Here is a 21,637-nt window from a genome sequence, read left to right as displayed (position 1 = left end):
TTCCTGGGGGAGGTAAGTAATTGTTAAGTTCACAGGTAAGTAGAACACTTACAGGGTTCAAAGTTGGGTCCAAGGTAGCCCACCATTGGGGGTTCAAGGCAACCCCAAAGTTACCACACCAGCAGCTCAGGGCCGGTCAGGTACAGAGGTCAAAGAGGTGCCCAAACACATAGGCTTCAATGGAGAACAGTGGTGCCCTGGTTCCAGTCTTCCAGCAGGTAAGTACCCGCGTCCTCAGGGTGCAGACCGGGGGGGGGTTTGTAGGGTACTGGGGGGTACACAAGCAGGCACAGAAAGTACACCCTCAGCTGCACAGCGGTGGCCGAGTGCAGAGTGCAAACAGGCATCGGGTTTTGTATTGAAAGCAATGGGGAGACCCGGGGGTCTCTTCAACGATGCAGGCAGGCGCAGGGGGTCTCCTCGGCGTAGCCACCACCTGGGCTAGGCAGAGGGTCACCTGGGGGTCGCTCCTGCACTGGAGTTCGGTTCCTTCAGGTCCTGAGGGGCTGCAGGTGCAGTGTTGGTTCCAGGCATCGGGTCCCTTGTTAAAGGCAGTCGCGGTCAGGGGGAGCCTCTGGATATCCTCTGCAGGCGTCGCTGTGGGGGCTCAGGGGGGTTGTCTCTGGCTACTCACGGGTTCCGGTCGTCGGGGAGTCCTCCCTGTAGTATTGGTTTTCCGCAGGTCGAGCCGGGGGCGTCGCGTGCAGAGTGGAAAGTCTCACGCATCCGGCGGGAAACGTGAAGTCCTTAGAGTTGTTTCTTTGTTGCAAGAAAGTTGCAGATTGTTGAACAGGGCCGCTGTTCACAGGAGTTTCTTGGTCCTTGGTTGCAGGGCAGTCCTCTGAGGCTTCAGAGTTCGCTGGTCCCTGTTGGATGCATCGCTGTTGCAGTTTTCTACGAAGTTGGGAGACAGGCCGGTAGGGCTGGGGCCAAAGCAGTTGTCGTCTCCGTCTTCACTGCAGGGCTTCAGGTCAGCAGTCCTTCTTCTTGTTAAGGTTGCAGGACTCTAGTTTCCTAGGTTCTGGGGGCCCCCTAAATACTGAATTTAGGGGTGTGTTTAGGTCTGGGAGGGCAGTAGCCAATGGCTACTGTCCTTGAGGGTGGCTACACCCTCTTTGTGCCTCCTCTCTGAGGGGAGGGGGGCACATCCCTAGTCCTATTGGGGGAATCCTCCATCCACAAGATGGAGGATTTCTAAAAGTAAGAGTCACCTCAGCTCAGGGCACCTTGGGGGCTGTCCTGACTGGTGGGTGACTCATCCTTGTTTTTCTAATTATCTCCTCCAGCCTTGCCGCCAAAAGTGGGGGCAGTGGCCAGAGGGGCAGGCATCTCCACTAGCTGGGATGCCCTGAGGTGCTGTAACAAAGGGGGTGAGCCTTTGAGGCTCACCACCAGGTGTTACAGTTCCTGCAGGGGGAGGTGAGAAGCACCTCCACCCAGTACAGGCTTTGTTCTTGGCCACAGAGTGACAAAGGCACTCTCCCCATGTGGCCAGCAACATGTCTGGTGTGTGGCAGGCTGGCAGAAACTAGTCAGCTTAGCATGGAAGTCGGGTATGTTTTCAGGGGCATCTCTAAGATGCCCTCTGGGTGTATTTTACAATAAATTGCACACTGGCATCTGTGTGCATTTATTGTGCTGAGAAGTTTGATACCAAACATCCCAGTTTTCAGTGTAGCCATTATGGTGCTGTGGAGTTCGTGTTTGACAGACTCCCAGACCATGTACTCTTATGGCTACCCTGCACTTACAATGTCTAAGGTTTGGCTTAGACACTGTAGGGGCATAGGCTCATGCACTTATGCCCTCACCTGTGGTACAGTGAACCCTGCCTTAGGGCTGTAAGGCCTGTTAGAGGGGTGACATACCTATGCCACAGGCAGTGTGAGGTTGGCATGGCAGTGTGCATGTGCTGAGTGAGGGGTCCCTAGGGTGGCATAAGACATGCTGCAGCTCTTAGAAACCTTCCCTGGCATCAGGGCCCTTGGTACCAGGAGTACCAGTTACAAGGGACTTACCTGAGTGCCAGGGTTGTGCCAATTGTGGAGACAAAGGTATAGTTTAGGGAAAGAACACTGGTGCTGGGGCCTGGTTAGCAGGGTCCCAGCATACTTTCAAATCATAACTTAGCATTAGGAAAAGGCAAAAAGTCAGGAGGTAACCATGCCAAGCAGGCATTTCCCCACCCCCTCCCCCCAAATGAAAGAGGATAAGACTAACCTTTCCCAAGAGAGTCTTACTTTTCTAAGTGGAAGAACCTGGAAAGGCCATCTGCATTGGCATGGGCAGTCTCAGGTCTGTGTTCCACTATAAAGTCCATTCCCTGTAGGGATATGGACCACCTCAACAGTTTAGGGTTTTCTCCTTTCATTTGCATGAGCCAGCTGAGAGGTCTGTGGTCAGTCTGAACTACAAAGTGAGTACCAAAGAGGTATGGTCTTCTTCAGGGACCAGACCACAGCAAAGGCCTCCTTCTCAATGGCACTCTAACGCTGCTCCGTGGGGAGTAACCTCCTGCTAATGAAAGCAACAGGCTGGTCAAGGCCATCATCATATGTTTGGGACAGGACTGCTCCTATCCCATGTTCAGAGGCATCTGTCTGCACAATGAACTGCGTAGAGTAATCTGGAGATTTAAGAACTGGTGTTGTGCACATAGCTTGTTTCAGGGTGTCAAAGGCCTGTTGGCACTCTACAGTCCAGTTTACCTTCTTAGGCATTTTCTTGGAGTTAAGTTCTGTGAGGGGTGTCACTGTGGATCCATATCCCTTCACAAACCTCCCATTGTATCCAGTCAAGTCAAGGAATGCCCTGTCTTGAGTCTGGGTTTTTGGAGCTACCCAGTCCAGAATAGTCTGGATCTTGGGTTGGAGTGGCTGAACTTGGCCTCCAACTACAAGGTGTCCCAAGTAAACCACAGTACCCTGCCCTATCTGACATTTAGATGCCTTGATCGAGAGGCCTGCTGCTTGCAGGGCCTGCAAAACCTTCTTTGGGTGGACCAGGTGATCCTGCCAGTTGGAGCTAAAGACAGCAATATCATCAAGATAAGCTGCACTAAAGGACTTCAAGCCAGCAAGGACTTGATTCATCAACCTTTGGAAGGTGGCAGGGGCATTCTTTAAGCCAAAGGGCATCACAGTAAACTGGTAGTGCCCATCAGGTGTAGAGAATGCTGTTTTCTCTTTTGCTCCTGGTGCCATTCTTATTTACCAGTACCCTGCTGTCAAGTCAAAGGTACTTAAGTATTTGGCAGCACCCAATTTGTCTATTAACTCATCTGCTCTTGGAATGGGATGGGCATCTGTCTTGGTGACAGAATTAAGCCCTCTGTAGTCCACACAGAACCTCATCTCTCTCTTGCCATCTTTTGTGTGAGGTTTGGGGACTAAGACCACTGGGCTAGCCCAGGGGCTGTCAGAGTGCTCAATTGCTCCCAACTCCAGCATCTTGTGGACTTCCACTTTGATGCTTTCCTTAACTTGATCAGACTGTCTAAAAATTGTGTTTTTGACAGGCATGCTGTCCCCTGTGTCCACATCATTGGTACACAGGTGTGTCTGACCAGGGGTTAGGGAAAAAAGCTCAGCAAACTGTTGGAGGACTTGCCTGCAGTCAGCTTGCTCTTGACCAGAGAGGGTGTCTGAGTAGACCACTCCATCTACTGAGACATCTTTAGGGGCAGAGGAGACGAGATCAGGGAAAGGTTCACTCTCAGTTTCCTGGTCCTCATCTGTAACCATCAACAGGTTCACATCTGCCCTGTCATGGAAGAGTTTCAGGTGATTAACATGGATCACTCTCTTGGGGGTCCTGCTAGTGCCTAGGTCCACCAGGTAGGTGACCTCACTCTTCTTCTCTAGTACTGGGTAAGGGCCACTCCATTTGTCCTGAAGTGCCCTGGGAGCCACAGGCTCCAGAACCCAGACTTTCTGCCCTGGCTGAAACTCAACCATAACAGCCTTTTGGTCATAACACATCTTCTGGAGTTGTTGGCTGGCCTCAAGGTTTTTGCTTGCCTTTTCCATGTACTCTGCCATCCTTGAATGTAGGCCGGGTACATAGTCCACTATATCTTGCTTAGGCTCACGAAGAGGTCTCTCCCAGCCTTCTTTCACAAGACTTAGTGGCCCCCTAACAGGATGGCCAAACAGAAGTTCAAAGGGGGAAAACCCTACTCCCTTCTGAGGCACCTCTCTGTAGGCGAAAAGCAGACATGGCAAGAGGACATCCCATCTCCTTTTGAGCTTTTCAGGGAGCCCCATGATCATGCCCTTCAATGTCTTGTTGAACCTCTCAACATGACCATTGGTTTGTGGATGGTATGGTGCGGTGAATTTGTAAGTCACCCCACACTCATTCCACATGTGTTTTAGGTAAGCTGACATGAAGTTGGTACCTCTGTCAGAAACCACCTCCTTAGGAAATCCCACTCTAGTAAAGATACCAATGAGTGCTTTGGCTACTGCAGGGGCAGTAGTGGACCTAAGGGGAATTGCTTCAGGGTACCTAGTAGCATGATCCACTACTACTAGGATATACTGATTCCCTGAGGCTGTGGAAGGTTCAAGTTGACCCACTATATCCACTCCCACTCTTTCAAAGGGGACCCCCACCATTGGAAGTGGAATGAGGGGGGCCTTTGGGTGGCCACCTTTCTTACCACTGGCTTGACAGGTGGCACAGGAGGCACAAAACTCCTTTACTTTCTGGGACATGTTGGGCCAATAGAAATGGTTGACTAACCTCTCCCAGGTCTTGGTTTGTCCCAAATGCCCAGCAAGTGGAATGTCATGGGCTAAGGTTAGAATGAACTCCCTAAACTCCTGAGGCACTACCACTCTCCTAGTGGCACCAGGTTTTGGATCTCTTGCCTCAGTGTAAAGGAGTCCATCTTCCCAATAGACCCTGTGGGTTCCACTGACATTTCCTTTTGTTTCCTCAGCAGCTTGCTGCCTAAGGCCTTCAAGAAAGGGACATGTTTCTTGGCCCTTGCACAGTTGTTCCCGTGTGGGTCCCCCTGGGCCCAAGAGCTCAACCTGATAAGGTTCCAACTCTATAGGCTCAGTTCCCTCAGGGGATATAACTTCTTCCTGAGAAGAGAGGTTATTTTTCTTTTTCTGTGCTGAAGCTGGTTCCCCAGTCTTCTTTCCTTTTCTCTTGGAGGGTTGGGCCATTATTCCAGACTCAAACACCTCTTTCTCACCCTAAGCCTTGTACTGTGCCCTTGTCTTGACACACACCAGTTCAGGGATACCCAGCATGGCTGCATGGGTTTTGAGTTCTACCTCAGCCCATGCTGAGGACTCCAGATCATTTCCAAGCAGACATTCAACTGGTATAGCAGAAGAGACTACCACCTGTTTCAGGCCAGTGACCTCTCCCCATTCTAAAGTTACCATAGCCATGGGATGTACTTTAGTCTGATTGTCAGCGTTGGTGACTGGATAAGTCTGTCCAGTCAGGTATCGTCCTTGGGAAACCAGTTTGTCTGTCACCATTGTGACACTGGCACCTGTATCCCTCAGGGCTTCTAAACGAGTCCCATTAATAAAGAGCTGCTGCCTGTATTTTTTCATGTTAGGAGGCCAGACAGCTAGTGTGGCTAGGTCCACCCCACCCTCAGAGACTAATGTAGCTTCAGTGTGGACCCTGATTTGCTCTGGGCACACTGTTGATCCCACCTGGAGACTGGCTATTCCAGTGCTAACTGGAGTAGTAGTAGAAGTGGAACCTTTCTTGGGACAGGCCTTGTCTCCAGTTTGGTGTCCCTGCTGATTACAGCTACGACACCAGGCCTTTTTGGGATCAAAGATTTTACCCTTGTACCCAAATGAGGTTTCTGAAGAGGCTTAGGACCCTCCCTCCTGAGCAGGTTTTTGGGGCCCTGTAGAAGATTCTTTACTTTTTCCCTTGGATGTCTCAACACTCTTACCCTGGGGAGTCTTTGTGACCCCTTTCTTTTGGTCACCCCCTGTGGAAGTCTTGGTCACCCTAGTCTTGACCCAATGGTCTGCCTTCTTTCCCAATTCTTGGGGAGAAATTGGACCTAGGTCTACCAGATGCTGATGCAGTTTATCACTGAAACAATTACTTAAAAGGTGTTCCTTCATAAACAAATTATACACCCCTTCATAATCATTTACACCACTGCCATTAATCCAACCATCCAGTGTTTTGACTGAGAAGTCAACAAAATCAACCCAGGTCTGGCTCGAGGGTTTTTGAGCCCAGCTGAACCTAATCCTGTACTCCTCAGTTGAGAATCCAAAGCCCTCAATCAGGGTAGCCTTCATGAGGTCACAGGATTCTGCATCTTTTCCAGAGAGCGTGAGGAGTCTATCCCTACACTTTCCAGTGGCCATTTCCCAAAGGAGAGCACCCCAGTGAGATTTGTTTACTTTTCTGGTTGCACAAGCCCTCTCAAAATCTGTGAACCACTTGGTGATATCATCACCATCTTCATATTTTGTTACAATCCCTTTGGGGATTTTTATCATGTCAGTAGTTTCTCTGACCCTATTTAAGTTACAGCCACCATTGATGGGAGCTAAGCCCATCTCTTATCTTTCCCTTTCTATGGCTAGGAGCTGTCTCTCCAAAGCCAATCTTTTGGCCATCCTGGCTAACAGGAGGTCATCTTCATTGAGGCTGCCCTCAATGCTTCCAGAGCTGTTGGACTCCCCTGTGGGAGAAGCAGCATCTCTGACTATCACTTGTGGAGTCAGGGTTTGAGAAACCCTGGCCTCCCTAACTAGGACAGGAGGGGGGAAATTCTCCTCCAGGTCACTAGTTTCGCCCTCTGTAAGGTTGTCTTCAGATGGGTTGTCTCTAGCAAACTCTGCCAAAAGCTCCTGGAACTGTACTTTGGTAGGGTTTGATCCAGTTTTTATCTTTTTTGATTTTACAAAGAGTCCTTAACTCTGACATCCTAAGATGCAGGTAAGGGGTGAGGTTGAGCTCAACCACCATCTCATCTGTACTAGACATTATTTCTCCAAAGGTTGGGATACTTTTTAAGAATCTAAAACTATCTCTAGAACGTAATCCAAACTTTTACAAAACTTTTTAAACTCTAAAAGAAATGCTAACAGGGACTAACACACGGCCCTAGCAGGACTTTTAAAAATTTAGAAAAATAGCTCAAATTTCAAAAATCTGTTTCTAATGACAATTTTTGGAATTTAGTCGTGTGATCAGGTATTGGCTGAGTAGTCCAGCAAATGCAAAGTCTTGTACCACACCGCTGATCCACCAATGTAGGAAGTTGGCTCTGTATATACTATTTCAAAGTAAGAAATAGTGTGCACAGAGTCCAAGGGTTCCCCTTAAAGGTAAGATAGTGGCAAAAAGAGATAATTCTAATACTCTATTTTGTGGTAGTGTGGTCGAGCAGTAGGCTTATCAGAGGGTAGTGTTAAGCATTTGTTATACAGACACAGGCAATAAATGAGGAACACACACTCAAAGACTTACTCCAGGCCAATAGGTTTTTTATATAGAAAATATATTTTCTTAGTTTATTTTAAGAACCACAGGTTCAGGATTTACAAGTAATACTTAAAATGAAAGGTATTTCACTTAGGTACTTTAGGAACTTTGAATAATCACAATAGCATGTACAGTTTTGGCAACAAATGGCAATAAGCTATTTTAAAAGTGGACACTACAAAAATCAACAGTTTCTAGGGAAGGTAAGTAATTGTTAAGTTCACAGGTAAGTAGAACACAACAGGGTTCAAAGTTGGGTCCAAGGTAGCCCACCGTTGGGGTTTCAAGGCAACCCCAAAGTTACCACACCAGCAGCTCAGGGCCGGTCAGGTGCAGAGGTCAAAGAGGTGACCAAAACACATAGGCTTCAATGGAGAACAGGGGTGCCACGGTTCCAGTCTGCCAGCAGGTAAGTACCCGCGTCCTCGGGGGGCAGACCAGGGGGGTTTTGTAGGGCACCGGGGGGACACAAGCAGGCACAGAAAGTACACCCTCAGCGGCACAGGGGTGGCCGGGTGCAGCGTGCAAACAGGCGAGGAGTTTTTTATTGAAAGCAATGGGGAGACCCGGGGGTCTCTTCAACGATGTAGGCAGGCACAGGGGGGGGGGCTCATCGGGGTAGCCACCACCTGGGCTAGGCAGAGGGTCACCTGGGGGTCGCTCCTGCACTGGAGTTCGGTTTCTTCAGGTCCTGGGGGCTGCGGGTGCAGTGTTGGTTCCAGGCGTCGGGTCCCTTGTTACAGGCAGTCGCGGTCAGGGGGAGCTTCTGGATTTCCTCTGCAGGCGTCGCTGTGGAGGCTCAGGGGGGTCGTCTCTGGCTACTCACGGGTTGGCAGTCGCCGGGGAGTCCTCCCTGTAGTGTTGGTTTTCCGCAGGTCGAGCTGGGGGCGTCGGGTGCAGAGTGGAAAGTCTCACGCTTCCTGCAGGAAACGTGAAGTCTTTAGAGTTGTTTCTTTGTTGCAAGAAAGTTGCAGATTGTTGAACAGGGCCGCTGTTCACTGGAGTTTCTTGGTCCTTGGTTGCAGGGGAGTCCTCTGAGGCTTCAGAGGTCGCTGGTCCCTGTTGGATGCGTTGCTGTGGCAGTTTTCTTCGAAGATGGGAGACAGGCCGGTAGGGCTGGGGCCAAAGCAGTTGTCGTCTCTGTCTTCACTGCAGGACTTCAGGTCAGCAGGCCTTCTTCTTGTTAAGGTTACAGGAATCTAGTTTCCTAGGTTCTGGGGCCCCTAAATATTGAATTTAGGGGTGTGTTTAGGTCTGGGAGGGCAGTAGCCAATGGCTACTGTCCTTGAGGGTGGCTACACCCTCTTTGTGCCTCCTCCCTAAGGGGAGGGGGGCACATCCCTAATCCTATTGGGGGAATCTTCCATCCACAAGACGGAGGATTTCTAAAAGTAAGAGTCACCTCAGCTCAGGACACCTTAGGGGCTGTCCTAACTGGTGGGTGACTCCTCCTTGTTTTTCTAATTATCTCCTCCATCCTTGCCGCCAAAAGTGGGGGCAGTGGCCAGAGGGGCGGGCATCTCCACTAGCTGGGATGCCCTGTGGCGCTGTAACAAAGGGGGTGAGCTTTCGAGGCTCACTGCCAGGTGTTACAGTTCCTGCAGGGGGAGGTGAGAAGCACCTCCACCCAGTACAGACTTTGTTCCTGGCCAGAGTGACAAAGGCACTCTCCCCATGTGGCCAGCAACATGTCTGGTGTGGGGCAGGCTGGCAGAAACTAGTCAGCTTACACTGGAAGTCTGGTATGTTTTCAGGGGGCATCTCTAAGATGCCCTCTGGGTGTATTTTACAATAAATTGCACACTGGCATCAGTGTGCATTTATTGTGCTGAGAAGTTTGATACCAAACTTCCCAGTTTTCAGTGTAGCCATTATGGTGCTGTGGAGTTCGTGTTTGACAGACTCCCAGAACATACACTCTTATGGCTACCCTGCACTTACAATGTCTAAGGTTTGGCTTAGACACTAGGGGCATAGTGGTCATGCACTTATGCCCTCACCTTTGGTATAGTGCACCCTGCCTTAGGGCTGTGAGGCCTGCTAGAGGGGTGACTTACCTATGCCACAGGCATTGTGAGGTTGGCATGGCACTCTGAGGGGAAGGCCATGTCGACTTAGTCATTTTCTCCCCACCAGCACACACAAACTGTGAAGCAGTGTGCATGTGCTGAGTGAGGGGTCTCTAGGGTGGCATAAGACATGCTGCAGCCCTTAGAAACCTTCCCTGGCATCAGGGCCCTTGGTACCAGGGGTACCAGTTACAAAGGACTTACCTGAGTGCCAGGGTTGTGCCAATTGTGGAGACAAAGGTACAGTTTAGGGAAGGAACACTGGTGCTGGGGCCTGGTTAGCAGGGTCCCAGCACACTTTCAAATCATAACTTAGCATCAGCAAAGGCAAAAAGTCAGGGGGTAACCATGCCAAGGAGGCATTTCCTTACAATGTTGATAAACAGTCCCTTGGACAGTCTGGATGTGTTCCAGAAGACAGATGACTGAAGGGACTGATGAAATTGTTAGTCTGGCTGGCCACATGTGAGGATGGTACCCATAACAGAAAGGACATCTTCCCTGAAAGGCATACAGGGAATGATTGTAGGTAAACACAGTGATACAAATCCATCTACTCCAAACATTAAGTTGCTTCATGAGAAAACATCCCAAGTACTGTTCAATGGATTGATTCAGGCATTTTGTCTCACCATCTATCTGAAGATGGTATCTGGTGTACGTAAAATACTTGAGGCACTACACGTATTGTAGGTTCTTTCCAGAATGAAGCTGTAGAACTGCAAGCCTCTGCTGGTAATAATTGTGTCTGGCAGTCCATGAAAACGAAAGATGCACACTAGAAAGAATCCTGCTAATTCCACAACTGTAGGTAAGATTTTCAGTGATATGACCTGACCCATTTTTGTGAAATGGTCTACCCCAACCAGCAATGTGACTATATTCATTTTTAGTGACGTAGTTCCACAATGAAATCCAGTGATGATATGTTCCATGGCTGAATAGGAATAGGTAAGGGCCATAGAAATCCAGTAAGGGGTTGTGCCGTGAGAGGCTATTGCTTGTTCACATGCAGAGAACTGGTGGACATACTGCTGAACGGATAATTTTAAGTGAGGCCACCAACAGAGCTGACTGATAATCTACTCCGTCTTCCTCAGTCCCAGAGCTAAAGCTGCAAGAGGACTCATGACACCACTTCATCATCTGTTGTGGGACGTCTGGTTCATTTATTCTGTATTTCAAGTCCACAAAGAGTGCAACGTTTCACCAAGAGACTTGAAAACTTTTGATCCTTGCATGCGCTTGTCCAAAATGGAAGTTGATAAGCGTAAGGCAATGAATGTCATGGAAAGGTGGGCCTAATACCTAGGCATGCCTTGAACTTCAAATACGGTTAAAACTCTTACAACAAAACTAATAATGAAATTAGAAACTTTAGCCTCCAAGAGCACAATTGTTGATCTCTTTTTTGTAAAGCAACAGGATGATTGATAGACATAAAAGGGTTTTGTGAAAGGAAGGCCTTTCTGAGGAGAAAGGAGATATGCTTTTGGACTAAACACAGGAATCAGTATACGGGTATATGGGTATGCAAACCCAACTATGCATGTATACATTGCATTATTTTTTTTAAAGCATTGGTCTAGCGGGCCATATAAAGACTTAAAAACAGAAATGGTACCAATATGCAGATGCCAGAAGTGGAATGGGACGTGTGACTATTCAAGGTACTAGGTTGAGATGTCTCCCCTTTCATATTCTGCTGCAGTTTCGTCCAATGTTCACACCTTTGTTTCAAGGAACTGCAAAATCCGCTCCTTAGCCCTCTACTCTCACAAGTTCAGTAATGTTCATTGTCTGAACTTTGGCATTGTAGTGCTAAGTGTACCCATTTAACTGTGTCCTTTATGATTTAATAATTTTATGTTGCTGTTTCGCAGACCGTACGTGTATCTGCTCGAGTCTACTAAGGAACTATTTGTGAGTTTTTCAGGAGTAACAGGTTGGAATTTGGGAAGAAGGGCAAATAAGTATTGGAGTGGGGAGTAAATGTATTTAATAATAATGTCAATATATATAACTAGCCGTGAGAAATGTACTTTTTAAACAAAAGAGGCTGTTGTACCTCTCTTTTCATGCTTTTGAATCTTTCGCAAATCAAGACGGCCTGGAAAAAAGGTTTTTGCACATCTAAGCTCACCTTATGTGACAAATTATGTAATTCACTAGAGCACAATTCCATTGCTCACTCACAGGGATCAGTTAAGGGGTGATTTTACCCTTGTACATGGGATTTACTACGGCAGAAATGCAACCAGTATGGTTTCATTGTGTAGGCAAATTTGCTTTTAAGGCATTTCAGGAAGGCCTGAGCAGCAAAGACTGGCAAAACAATTGCACACCAATCATTTGCAAGTACTTTTCCTACACTGAAAATGTTTGCAAATGTACCCCCGTCAATGGCAAGGATAAGAGTATTTTCAGATTGGAAATAGGAAGTGAAAATACCCATATTGAATGGGGGTGAATGTGTCTTTTTGCACTTAGGGAACAAAAAATGCTTGTATGGGCAAATTCATTTTTGTGTTGCATTTCACACGCATGCAGAAATGTAACTTTCACGCGCAAACATGTTTACAAGGTACATTTCTGCATGTCTAAATCATTACACGTTTAAATATTAATAAATACCTTAGAATGTCATGACTTCATGAAGGTATCTAGGTATACTTCTAAATTCCAAAAAGTTGCTCATATACTTCTAACGTAGGGCATAAGGTGACGGAAGTACATTTCTGACTTTTTACTCCTAGGGCTTTTGTGAATCAGGCCTAATCAGAGGAAAACACATACAAAACGTGTTCTTCCCAAGATCTTCTATAGCTTGGCATGATTCCAGACTTCTATGACTGCCAGAGGTAGGACACACATTTTAAGTACTTAGCTTGTATGATCGCCACTGCTTTTTGAACCTTTTTAGTAGCCCATGGTAGCATTCTAACACTACATAAACTACTGACTTTGTTTGGTGGAAAAGGGATGGTTTGTGGTTTGTTATTTAACAGTGCTTCAAGGATTCTCACCATATTTGCCAGTTCTGTGCCAGTATACATCAGGAATATTCCATTTCAGACACAGCCAACCATCTGCCATCTGGTTTTGTATGCTTCTTACAGTGATTTATGTTTTCATGGCTTCTAGTCTGATCTAAAGTTTGAATCTAGGATAAATCTAAATTGTTATCAAATATTCAGGGCAAGTTAGCATTCTGAAGACAGCCCAACAAGGGGGACAGTTTTCAAAACAGATCTGTGGGTGTGCCTCTTCAAAGAACCGTGAATTCACAGAGACTCCCCCATACAAACACCGTTAAGAATTAATCGGGACCATACAAACAAGACAAGCCTATCGCTGACCCTCTTTAAGCCACCGCTGAAGTTTGCGTTGAGTGTCTGCACAGCATACATCCTCCATCTCCTACTGCATATGATAAGAGGCCTAAAGACCATATAGTTCTACAAACTGAGTAGACTGCAATAAAGCAACCCTGTTAGACCTGACAGCCTTAGGGTGGTCACCCCTAACTTTTTGCCTGCCTCCCTCCACTTTTTGGACACTGTTTTTGCTGGTTTTGAGACTATGCGCACTATACCACTGCTAACAAGTGCTAAAGTGAATATGCTCTGTCACTTTAAACGTGGTAACATTGAATAACACCCAATTGGACTATTTAATTTACTTATAAGTCCCTAGTACTGTGCACTATATGTGCCTAGGGCCTGTAGATTAAATGCTACGAGTGGGCCTGTAGCACTGATTGTGCCACCCACTTAAGTAGCCCCTTGACCTTGTCTCAGGCCTGCCATTGCAAGGCCTGTGTGTGCAGTTTAACCCCCAATTCGACTTGGCATTTAAAAGTACTTGCCAAGCCTAAAACTCCCCTTTTTCTACATAATAGACACCCCTAAGGTATGCCCTAGGTAACCCAAAGGGCAGGGTGCTGTGTAGGCAAAAGGCAGGACATGTACCTATGTAGTTTACATGTCCTGGTAGCGTAAAACTCCCAAATTCGTTTTTACACTGCTGTGAGGCATTCTTAGGCTAACTCTGGGGCTGCCCTCATACATTGTTTGAGTGGTAGCTGCTGATCCAAAAGGAGTAGGAAGGTCATATTTAGTATGGCCAGAATGGTGATATAAAATCCTGCTGACTGGTGAAGCTGGATTTAATATTACTATTTTAGAAATGCCACTTTTAGAAAGTAAGCATTTCTCTGCACTTAAATCTTTCTGTGCCTTACAATCCACATCTGGCTGGGTTTATTTGACAGCTCCTTGTGCATTCACTCAGACACACCCCAAACGCAGGGCACTCAGCCTCACTTGCATACATCTGCATTTTGAATGGGTCTTCCTGGGCTGGGAGGGTGGAGGGCCTGCTCTCACACAAAGGACTGCCACACCCCCTACTGGGACCCTGGCAGACAGGACTGAACTGAAAGGGGACCTGGTGCAATTCTAAGCCACTCTTTGAAGTCTCCCCCACTTCAAAGGCACATTTGGGTATATAAACAGGGCCTCTGCCCCTTCCTACTCAGACACTGCCTGGAGAAGATAACTGGAACCAGAACCTTCAACCTGCCAAGAAGAACTGCCTGGCTGCCCAAAGGACTCACCTGACTGCTTTCTGTGAAGGACTGCTGCCTTGCTGCTCTCTGGCTGTGGTGAAGAAGTGCTCTCCAAGGGCTTGGATAGAGCTTGGCTTCTGTTCCCTGAAGTCTCAGGACCAAAAAGACTTCTCTCTTGCAACCAGACTCATTGTGCGGCGAAAAGTCGACGCACAGCTTGCTAAACTTGATGCACAGCCTGCCCTGCGGTGAGAAATTCACCACACGCCGAACCGGAACGACGCAGCACGACTTTGCACGGAGAAGATCAACGCGGCGCCTGCGTTGTGACTGGAAGTTTGACGCACGGCCCACCGGAACGACGCAGCGCTTGTGACTTGGCTCCGCATGCCCAGGATTCCACGCACAGACCCCAGGGCGTCAGAAAACCCCACAACCCAAAGAGGATCCACGACCGAGCACCGGAAATCGACGCACAGCCATCCCTGCATGGAAACTAAACGACACATCACCGCGTGCACCCGAGAAATCGACGCACACCCCTTTGTTTCCACGCTTCTCCTCCTCTGTGACCCTTTGCGGAGATTTTTCACTCGAACCAGGTACTTTGTGCTTGAAAGAGACTTTGTTTGATTTTAAAAGACTTAAGACACTTTATATCACTTTTTAGTGATAGCTCTACATTTACTTATTGCATCTTTGATCGTTTTGACCTCCAAATATCTAGATAAATATTATATATTTTTCTAAACACTGTGTGGTGTATTTTTGTGGTGCTATATTGTGTTATTGTATGATTGATTCCACAAATACTTTACACATTGCCTTCTAAGTTAAACCTGACTGCTCAATGCCAAGCTACCAGAGGGTAGGCACAGGATAATTTGGATTGTGGGTGACTTACCCTGACTAGAGTGAGGGTCCTTGCTTGGACAGGGGGTAACCTGACTGCCAACCAAATACCCGATTTCTAACAATCCCTGTACTAAATATTTTTTTAAATTATTACGTAAAGTCATTTGCCACCTCACACAGCTAAACTATGTGTATATTAATGCAGTGTGTGTGGCATACATTTCTGATCATGTTGTAGAGATAGATGTTATGGACTGGTATGATAAACAGCTTGACTTGAATAATACGGACAATAAGTTATTTATCTGGACGTTAATTCTTTGTTGTTGCTGACTAAAACTTTGTTCATTATTGTGGATTATACACCCAAATATTGTTCAAGTTTTTGCACAGAGATCTTAATATTATTTTTTGGTATTGCAAAGTTCTTCTCTGTAGGATAGTCAAGTTTATAATAATGTATAACACTGCTGGCAGCCTACTCCTGCAAGTAGAGCCACAAGCCAATATCTGCTGTGCCTTGAAGGTCTGCCACTCGTTGCAAATGGGCAGAAGTTCCTCTGTCAAGCTGTGTATGTATATATGAGTAAACACCTGTGTGTGTGTGTGTGTGTGTGTGTGTGTGTGTGTACACACACACAAAGGGGTGTAAGTATATGCATCTAGGTTTATATTTAAAAAAAACATTATGCATATGGCAATGTATGTATATTTATGGATAAATGTTGCTGTGAGGGTTTAGGCTTTGTATAGGAATGTATCTGTATTTACATGTATACAGTTTTATATATGTATATTACCTACTGGCGGTCACTAGTAGATAGTTATAGTTCGGACCTAGTTTCTCCAGAAAAAGCGTTTTTTGACTTGCCTATATCTTTGGCACCATTTGACTATTCTTCACAAAATTTGCCAAAAGAAGTGTCAATTTGGGTCTTGGTGTGCATAGGAAGTTTCAGGGTGATACGTCAAGACGGGGCAGAGAAAAAGGGGGGGTGTCAATTAAAGGTTTTTCCTATATTAATTCCCACAGGGATTTTAGACCTGACTGCAGCCTGTACTGCTGGACGGAATTACACCACATTTGGCAGAAAGGTAGCTCTTGGTCCAGAAAATGCCCTTTTTTGTATTTGGTGTAAATCCATTCAGTAGTTTTGGAGATATTAACAGAAAAACAATTTTGTATGTCTAGAGGCGCAACCACTTTGCAAATCCTCCAGATCTCGTGCAGAGATCTGACTGGCTGCCAACACTTCAACCATGAAGTGTTGGCAGCTATTTTGAGACTTGGCTTCAGCCGGTTCTCTAAAACAAACAAACAAACAAAAAAGAAAAGGGGGCAATGTATGTTTACCCTACCCCCCTAGCCTCGATCCAGTGGTCCCCCTGGGACTCTCCAAGGGCAAAAAATCATTTTTTTAAACATTCACAACAAATTTCACTAATAGTCCTGAATTTTGTGGTGAATTTAAAAGAAAAAGAGAGCGCATGCTCACCAGGGCAAGAGACAAAAAATGAATTGGGGGGGGACACGCAGACCCTCCCCATGCCCTGGAGACCACATGGTTGAAACCCCCCAAGGCCTTCCCCAGGGCTACATATTAACTGCTATGGGAGCTGTGTGGACTCCCCCAGCCCCGGGGGCCGCCACATCCCAAGGGCAACAATGAAATATAAAGAGGGGGAACATTACCTCCCCTGGACTGCATTATTGAAATATGAGAGGGGCCGCGTGGATGTCACCCATCCCCCCCCCCCGGGATTACATATTAACAATTGCTTGGGGAGGGGGCACACAGACCCCACCCTACTGGGCCCCTGGGAACCACCACTTCCCCAGGGCCACAATGAAATATAAAGAGGAGGTCTATACGGACACCCTGGCCCCTGCACACAACACCTTGTTAACAAGGCATTGTACGTCAAAACGCATTGGGTAGGTCAGTAGGATGCCTGTTTAGAGCATGAAAATCGATTAAATCGTGTTTTTCAACACACTGCGCACTGCGGAGTTCGAGTTTCCATATATATATATATATATATTTATATTTATATATATATATATATATATATATATATATATATATATATATATAAAAAGTATTTACCAACTGGCAGTCGGTAGTAGGTAGTTATAGTTAGGACATAGTTTCCATAGGAAAAGCATTTTTTGTTTTTGCTAATAATTTTGACGCCATTTGACAACTCTTGGCAACATTTTCAAAACTAGTGTACTACTCAATTCAGTTGCTTTTTGGAAAGTTTTGGGGTGACTGGTCAAGCGGGGGCCGGGAAAAAGGGGAGGTCCCAATACACGTTTTCCCTATGCAATTTCCCATACCTATTCCAAACAAGAATACAGCCCGGAATGCTGAACTGAATTACACCAAATTTGGCAGAAAGATAGCTCTTGGTCCAGAAATATCTCTTTTTGTAATTTGGTGTAAAGCTGTTCAGTAGTTTTGATGTTATTAAAGAAAAAATACTTACGTATATCTAGAGACGCAGATTCACCACTATGGATCCATACACCAACAGCAATGCCGTGATTTGAGGCTGCAACCTGTTGCAGTCACCATTTTGTGTATCAGGACTCGGATCCAGGGGGTAAAATAACACTTAAATGTGATAGATGGGGTCAGGATAGAGGTACCCTGACCCCATTAGACTGGTGGAGTGGTCTCTGAGGGACTCCTCATGGGCAAGAAATTTCCCAAAAATGTTTTTTGGAGCATGCGAGTATCCCTGGATCCGGAGTCCAATCAAAAAAAAAAAAAAAATACATCCACTCACAGACCCACACACACACTCCCTCACACACCCATTCACACAAACTACTGACAGACCCACAAAACCACTACCACACCCACTCACAGACCCACACAGTCGCTCTCACAGCCACTCACACACCCATTCACACAGGCACCAACTCACATACTCATTCTCACACACATGCGCACACACACACACACACACACACACTGACAAACTCACAAAACCAATCTCACCCCCACTCACAGACCCACACAGCCACTCCCACACCTATTCACACACACATTTACACACTCACACACTCACAGACCCATAAAACCACCAGCACACCCACTCTCAAGCCCACACGGCCACTCACACACCCATCCTTTCACACACTGACACACCCACTCACAGAGCCACTAAAACACTACCAGACCCTCTTCCAGAAACTCAGACCCACACAGCCACTCACACACCAATTCAGCGGTTCACACCACCACTTACATACTCACACAACCACTCACACATGCACACCCACACACATACTCACACACCCACTCTCAGACCCACAAAATCACTCACCTACCCACTCACAGACCCACAAGGGCACTTGCACACCCACTCAGACACCCACACAGCCACACAAACCCAGTCACTCACCCCTACAGCCACTGACACAACCACTCACTCCCTGTGCATGGACAAAGGTGGTGGGTTGGCCCTGCAGCCAACCCATCGCCGTGCACTGCTAAAGGCAGTGCGTAGTGTGAGGTTGGCTGCATGTCAGATGTTGGCAGTAGAGCCAAGCCGGAGGCCAGGCCCTGCGGCCAACCCGCTGTCGTGCATGCCAGTGTGGGGTGGGCTGCATGGAGGGGGTTGGCTGCAGGCACTGGCCTAAGATAACTATAACTCAAGCCTTCGCCATGCCCTGCTACTTGACCCACATATTACATCAGTCATGACATCTTGCAGGACTTCATTGATAAATTCACTGCAACATTTGCAGTACAATTATTGATAAGATGGCTGGGTGCGAGGTACAGTTATCTTGGGCACCAGTTATAGTTTCTTGAGATAAGTATAGCATTTCTATAGTTTTGTGTGTGTAAACTGTGAACCTAACTACAACGTCCCTGTAATCTTGGTTTTTTTCATGAATTTCTAAGGTTTCTAAGGTTTTTTTAATGTGTTATTTCCTAACTATAAAATCCCTTTAACCTTTGGTTTTTGGTACATATGCACACACATGCACATATATATATATATGTGTGCATACATGTGAATACATTAAAAGCATATAGGACAATACATGCATTTTATGCATTAAATGGACATGCATGTGTGATATGTAAATATGACTATGTACACGTGTCTATGTGCACGAGTATATTGCATTGCACAAGGATATAAGAATTATATATACATGAAAAAAATTCATATGAATATGGCAAAACATGAAAGATATGTAGATAACATATGTACATGTAGATGTGTTTATACTTATTTGTATAACACTACATATACACGTGGTGTGTAAATATGATAAGTTGGTACCTGCACACATGTATATGGTTGTATGCTTTCTATACGGAAATAACAACATATTAAGATATTGATTAAAAGTTTGTGTATAAAAATGTGTGTATTTTTATACACTGCATGCATATGCTTGTGGGTGTACAGCGAGAGAGAGAGAGATGTGCTTTGTATAGAGATATCACTATGTATAATGGGCATTCATACATGTGTGAGTATGTGGGTATATATACATATATGTCTACGTATTTGTATATACGTGTGTGTATATAAATATATATACATATATATATATATACATATATGTGTGTGTGTGTGTGTTAAAATCCACGTCTCCCTTTTCCTACACACTGACTCATCCCAAACCTTTCAGACAACAGGTGCTGGTTCACCACTCCCAATAACATCTCACATCCTTCCTTTACTAATCCAGTTCAATTAATCCATCCCTACTCAAAACACTAGAGCAAATGCACAAAATCTCTAGAGCACAAACATAAAACAACTAATCCTAAAATGAAAAGAATGTGCATATTACTATTCTACTCAGTGCTTAATTTGTAAATAAAAAGGTGCCGGTGCTCAAAGCCCTCCTTTTAAACAGGTGGCTGCTGCAATTAAATGTGTGAACAGGGAATACTGAGATGGCGTAATCCTGAAGCCATCTCGGGCCTCTTCAAACCATATAAAGCCACTCCCTGCCCCTTCAGATTACTCTTGCAGCTTTCTACTTCCTCCCTTTGTGGGGCTTTTTCGTTTTTCACTTCGTCCGTCTTTACAATATGTGTCTTTTGCTCGCAACAAATGCATGAGGCAGAAAAATAAGCCCCGGCCCACAAAAATAAGTGCCGGTGCTCAGCACCGGAAACAACAAGCACAAATTAAGCACTGATTCTACTACCTAAGTACCTCTAACCTTGGGTTCCAGAGTGGCTTACAACTTGCTGCAAACCAGTCCCACGCCAGGGGAAGGGAGCGCTATATAAATACAATTTTAAACTATGATAATAAAACAACATAAAATGAAAGGCGCCAAAATAACTGAAAAGAAACTGAAAGGGCAGATGCTGTTTGCAGAGTACGGCGGAGAAGCAAAAATTCAAACCTGTAGCATGAGGCTGGCAGCTAAACCAATCCCAACTCATGTAATTTCACTTCTCGAAAGTCAGCCCATATTATGCTTTGACATCTGAATAACTCAAACAGCATTAAGGCCAAACCAAAAATAAGTTTTGCTAATTGAAACCATCAGGGGTAATGTTGTTACACACACAAATGTCACAGCACCACATGAAGCATGGCTTGTGCTCTACTGTAGTGTTGCTCTACATCACAAATATTACCTGCAGGTGCTTCACGATATTCACGACCTCTCTGGTGGAGTACGGGTATGTGATGATTCCTTGGTCAGCCATGCTCCTCAGCTCACCAAAAGCCGCCACTAATTTCTGCAAGACGGGCTCAGGGACACTGGGTCCATATTGCCTGAGCATGGCAAGCTCTGACTGGGGCACCGGATTATCCACGGCGTGGCAACTGAAAATGTCACCTGCAAATATCACATGTAACACAAAAAATATAACTGATTAGTCAAAAATGTATTCTCTGTTATCATGTATATATCTGGCATTAATATGTAATTCTGTACCTAATTCCTGGTATTTGATACAAACATTCACATAGTGCTATGTTAATTATAATTTAATACAATAAAATACGACACAAAGCACTTATGTGAGAACATCCTTGCAGGAGCCGCTGCTTTCCTCCAAAGATGCCAACAGTGTTGTATGGACAAACAATAATGAGCAGAAAAATCCCCAAGACCTCTCAGAAAGGGGAGGTGAGAATGAGAGTGCTGCCAAAGGTAGGGCTAGGATAATAATTTCCAAGCAAGGAAACATACCGAGATTTTAGAGAGTTCACTGGCAAAGATACTGTGCAATGTTTGCCCGACAGTTACCTCATCTGACATTGAAAAAAAAGCTACATTTTGCCCCACAGACCTGAGCAAAATGACATTTTCCCCGCTTGGGTGATCTAATGTTGGTGAAAACTTGCACCTGCACCTATCAGATATTCAGAAATGTCAGTGCAAAATGTAGTTACCCTGGCACAATCAATGTAATCCTCCCACAACAGCTACAAAAAACCACCCACCTGCAAAAAAGGTTTTAAGGTAAACTGATTTCCTGATGAAACGTGAAGAACAATAAACACACCAAGTGCAATCTTAAAGTTTCAGTGAAAAGAAACCCGAGGTACTAAGGCGATGGGTAAGTGTTTAGAGTGATTAGCAGTGCATACAAACTGGGAACTCGTAAGGATAAGTGACCCTCCTATAAAGCACAACTTTGAGTAT

General features: G+C 45.8%; 1 protein-coding gene across 1 annotated transcript in view; it reads right to left on the bottom strand.

The window, feature by feature from the left end:
• The window catches only part of VWA8 (von Willebrand factor A domain containing 8), a 1,423,713-nt gene that overhangs the window by 703,007 nt on the left and 699,069 nt on the right, over window positions 1-21,637 (bottom strand). The window contains exon 25 of the mRNA XM_069205432.1: window positions 20,619-20,824. Coding sequence (XP_069061533.1) covers window positions 20,619-20,824 — 206 coding nt within the window. The remainder of the gene's footprint in view (window positions 1-20,618; window positions 20,825-21,637) is intronic.

The sequence above is a fragment of the Pleurodeles waltl genome, chromosome 8, assembly GCF_031143425.1.
Source record: "Pleurodeles waltl isolate 20211129_DDA chromosome 8, aPleWal1.hap1.20221129, whole genome shotgun sequence".
NCBI lineage: Eukaryota > Metazoa > Chordata > Amphibia > Caudata > Salamandridae > Pleurodeles > Pleurodeles waltl.
This window is presented reverse-complemented; position numbering and strand designations above follow the sequence as displayed.